Source organism: Solanum lycopersicum, chromosome 1 (assembly GCF_036512215.1).
Source record: "Solanum lycopersicum chromosome 1, SLM_r2.1".
NCBI classification, from domain to species: Eukaryota; Viridiplantae; Streptophyta; class Magnoliopsida; order Solanales; family Solanaceae; genus Solanum; species Solanum lycopersicum.
The window spans coordinates 80,438,111-80,442,864 of record NC_090800.1 but is presented as its reverse complement, the minus strand read 5'-3'; the positions used below and the strand labels follow the sequence as shown (position 1 = coordinate 80,442,864).

The window sequence follows — 4,754 nt, the reverse complement described above, 5'->3', positions numbered from 1 at the left end:
ACACGTTTGAAGTTCCTGCAATACTCAAAAGGATTGTATATAATTAAAATGTTCAATTAATGAATATTGTTGGTAACAAAATGTTTATATTATTACTTATAAAGTAAAGAACCTTTACCTTCCAAAACAGGGAGTACTCAACACGCGCCTTTATTTGCGAGTATGTATGTAAACCCTCGCAGAAAAGATAACTGCGTCTCCAGACAAGCCACAAAAACTAAAATATGTATATATATATATATTTTAAAAAATAAAAATGAAAAAACAAAAAGATAGAGAGAGGAGAAGATGAAGGGCACTTTACTACTTTTTTATGTTGCACGCATCCATGGCAGAAATCAGAAGGAAAATAAGAGTAGTATTACAAGGGCAACAAGAAGAAGAGAAGAAAATAGCTAAGCCAAATTCTTGCTAACAGAAAGAAAAAAACCCCTTTTTATTTTTCTAAATCTTCTCCACAAACTTTGGCTTAGCTATTTGGTCTTATTGAGTAAATGATTATAGTATATGAATGAGGTGGGTGTCCTTAGATGGACATCTCCAGTTTGATGCATTAATTTAGTTTTTATTTTTAGGTTTTGATTTGTGGGTTGGTACTTTAGATGAAGGGGATGCCCTTACCCTTTGAATTTGAGGGGAAGGGGGTGTTAGAATTAGACGTTTTGTTCAATAAAGATAGTATCTTGAATTCTTGGAGTAACCACAATACCAGCAAAGAAAGTAGTAGTTGTTGTTACTTTGTAAATAGTCCAAGTGCTGTCCTGGATACTATAAGGAGTCCAAGGCCTATTAATTCCTCTTCAACACTGTCTTCATCTTTGGGTGGTGGTGGTGGTGGTGGAGGCACTGCTTCCACAGACACTGCAGGAGGAGGTGTGGCGGCAGTTTCTGCAAACCCATCTTCTAAATGGCAGCAGCAGCAGCAAGACAATACTACTGCTACAAGCTCCAATGTGGGAGCTGAATCTGAGCTTCAACAAGTTCAACCCCCATCTTCTCTTGAGATGGGTGCTGCTGCCACGGGAGGGGATAAATGTGCTATGGAGGAGTGGGAAGGAGGGTTATCAGAGTCCGTAATGGCTTCACCTTGCCAAGAACAGTCTATACTAAGGTGGATCATGGGAGATGTCGATGACCCATCCATGGCTAACTTGAATAAGGTGTTGCAGGTTAGTGGTACAGGGGACTATGAATTCAATGGAGGATTTGGGGTTGTGGATCAAGGTTTTGGTGTAGACCCAGTTGGCCAAATTGGTAGTTTTATGCCTGCAATTAGCTCATCTGTTTCTATGTCAAGTTCAAGTTTTCCTACCAACAGAATGAACAGTGACAAGATTGGCTTGGTTTCTAACCCACCCACAAATCTCCCTCAAAATCCAATCTTTCCTTCATTGTCTAACAATCTTGGGCCAATTGCATTTGGCCAGACACAGCAACAGCCGTTTGAGAGCACTGATTTGAAGCCTCATGCTTTCAATTCACAGTTCTTGATAAACCAGCACCAAACACAGATTCCTCAGAACCCATCGTTTCTTTTGCCACTACCATTTGCACAACAGGAACAAAATCTTGCCTTGCCACCGCAGGCGAAACGACACAACCCCGGGACCATGGGAGGGCTTGAACCGGGCTCTCAGATCTCCAAAGGATTGTTTCTAGATGCAGGGCACCAGCAGCCAACACCATCTCAGGGGCTTGCTCATCAGCTCCAGCTACTTCCCCATTTTAGGCCAGGAGCAATGGGGACAAAGCCAAAGATGGTGGGGGAAGAAATGGCTCAGTTTCATCAACTACAACAACAGCAGCAGCAGCAACAACAAGCGATTATTGACCAGCTATTCAAAGCTGCAGAGCTGGTCCAGACAGGGAATCCGGTACTCGCGCAAGGGATATTGGCGCGGCTCAATCACCAGCTCTCTCCAATTGGTAAGCCTTTCTATAGGGCTGCTTTTTATTGCAAGGAAGCTTTACAATTGCTACTCCATGCCAACACCAACAACTTGAACCCATCAATGGCCTCTTCGCCTTTTAGTCTCATTTTCAAGATTGGTGCCTATAAGTCCTTCTCTGAGATCTCACCAGTTGCACAGTTTGCTAATTTTACTTGTAACCAAGCCCTGCTTGAGGTCTTGGATGGGTTTGAAAGAATTCATATTGTAGATTTCGATATCGGTTATGGCGGGCAATGGGCCTCCCTTATGCAAGAGCTTGCCTTGAGAAGTGGTGGCGCACCTACTTTGAAAATAACTGCATTAGCCTCACCATCCACACATGACCAGCTAGAGCTTGGACTCACCAGAGAAAATTTGATCCATTTTGCTAGTGAAATCAATATGGCATTTGAGTTTGAAATTTTAAGCATTGATTCTTTAAATTCAACGTCATGGTCACTGCCTCCTTTAGTCTCAGAGAATGAGGCAATTGCTGTCAATCTTCCAGTTAGCTCGCTTTCGAGCTATCAGTTGTCCCTTCCATTGGTTCTTCGTTTTGTGAAGCAGTTGTCACCTAGGATTGTGGTTTCTGTGGATAGAGGTTGTGACCGGACTGATCTACCATTTCCAAACCATGTAATTCAAGCCCTTCAGTCCTACTCAAATCTTCTTGAGTCACTAGATGCTGTAAATGTGAATTTCGATGCCCTCCAAAAGATTGAAAGGTTCTTGCTCCAACCAGGAATTGAAAGAATTGTAATGGGTCGTTTTCGATCCCCTGAAAAGACGCAGCATTGGAGGTCACTGTTTTTGTCATCTGGATTCGCCCCATTATCTCTCAGCAATTTTACAGAATCACAGGCCGAGTGTGTAGTCAAGAGGACTCCTGTTAGAGGTTTCCATGTGGAGAAGAGGCAGTCTTCACTTGTTCTCTGCTGGCAGCGGAAGGAGCTCATCTCAGCTTCAGCTTGGAGGTGCTGAGGAGCAGGAATTAAACTTGCAGTTTCCAACCAACCATGAAAAAGAAGGTGCTGCATAAGTCACAATCACTGTTTTAGTATCTGAACCTTTCAATTTTTGTTGCCCGCAATTTTTATTTGCTAATTTCTTGTGGCATAGGCAGATTGTTTCGGCATTATAAGAAGAATCAGTCATTCTGTTAACTGTTATGCTATAGTTCCTTATATCAGGGTTTATGTTAATTATGGTATTACTATCATGGTGCTCTATGATTTTCCGGAGGTAGGCCCTCCGATGCTTCTAGTTATGCCAAGAACCTTGTTGTAATCTTGACAAAATTACAAACCAGAAATTTTAAAAAGATGGAATTTTAACCCATTTCATTGATGCTCCTGTGTGATATATAGCATTGATTGTTCCACTAGCATGACATGCTTTAGTTTTTGATTATTTACGTCCTGATCTGGATATTTTTGTTGTTATTCCATGCTATTCCTGAAACCAGGTATATAGTGAATCCAGAGTTCATATTTTCTCCAGGGATTCCACGGGTGGAATATCTGTGATATCGGTGAATCTTCTGATTAAGTTGCTAACACATGTCATTGTTCTGTCTTTAGCTCTTTAAACATTATATTTGCTCAAACTCTTGCTCTTTATTACTAATTTGAAGTTATGTCATCTGCATTAGTTATTCACTAGAATCCACTCTTCAGACACAGAAGGAATTGCGTAACATAGATAGGAGATGGTCAGAGAAGTTATATGAAAAACATCCTCATGTTATACCTTTAGATTTAAGAATATTTGGTTATGATATATGCTTAAGTTGACACACTGTGATTAGCTACCACACATTGCATATACTTGTAGCAGGGCAGATAGAATGTTCCTTTCTTCAGTGGATATACATGACCATTTCTGACTACTCCAGTTGTCTAGGAAATGTGGAGTTCTAGTCGTTCTGTTATCCTAGCTCATCCTTTTGGAGAACTCAATTCATCATGTTTTCTATGGATTTCGATGTGTTCTAGGAAACAACGGTGGGATGTTGGCCTAAATTACATGCAACCTTAGAAACTATAATGCTACTTGCTACGGCGTTGCTAATTATCTATGAGGTAGTTGCATTATAGTATTACTTTTGGTATTAAATAATGAAGTTGATTATTTTTGTATAATGTATCACGTTATTATGCATGCCAACACTTGTATTATATGCATTATAAGACATTGAATTTGCTGCTCTTTATAGTCTATAATTTGTTTAATACCTGTCCTAATCAAATCACATGGGGTTAGCAATATTGGACCCCCACATGAGTAGTTTAATCTCTCTCTCTCTCTTTCATTTCCTTGGAAGTTCTGCTGCATTCATTACTTTAATCTGGCAATATTTTATACTTAATCACAATATTAAACAAGAACGGCCATGTCGATGGAGAGAGATGTTTGGCCTTCTTATTAGTAAAATGATTAGCTGACGTTTATTATGTTTCTTTATGAACAATAAACGGACAGAGGTGTTGTGCCCTGGATGTTACTCTGTCGTTTATTTATTTTACGTTGTTGTTTTTGTTACGTGTCTTTGTAATTTCATATGCATATACTGAATGTGGAACTTAAAATGGTTATTTCCCTCTTCAGTTTTGACCTATTTTAGAGATTCTTTACTTGTGGAACTGTAGAAGCTGTAAATTCTAAGTAGAGGCAGTCACACTGTTTGTCCTTTTTCTTCCTCCTTTATTCAAGGTTCTCTGAAGGAAATGCCCTTTTCATTAGAGTATTTTCTTCTTCCAAGTGTTTAGGAGAAGGATGATGAAATGTTATTGTACACTATATGTCATCCACTCGATACTTGTG

At 39.8% G+C, this 4,754-nt stretch overlaps 1 protein-coding gene across 1 annotated transcript; it reads left to right on the top strand.

Moving 5' to 3' along the window:
* The first annotated feature begins 278 nt into the window (after window positions 1-278).
* Window positions 279-3,269, top strand: GRAS24 (GRAS family protein). The gene has a single exon (NM_001346910.1). It carries the CDS (start codon window positions 603-605, stop codon window positions 2,910-2,912), a length of 2,310 nt encoding a protein of 769 aa, NP_001333839.1. The 5' UTR covers window positions 279-602; the 3' UTR covers window positions 2,913-3,269.
* Window positions 3,270-4,754: the final 1,485 nt, after the last annotated feature.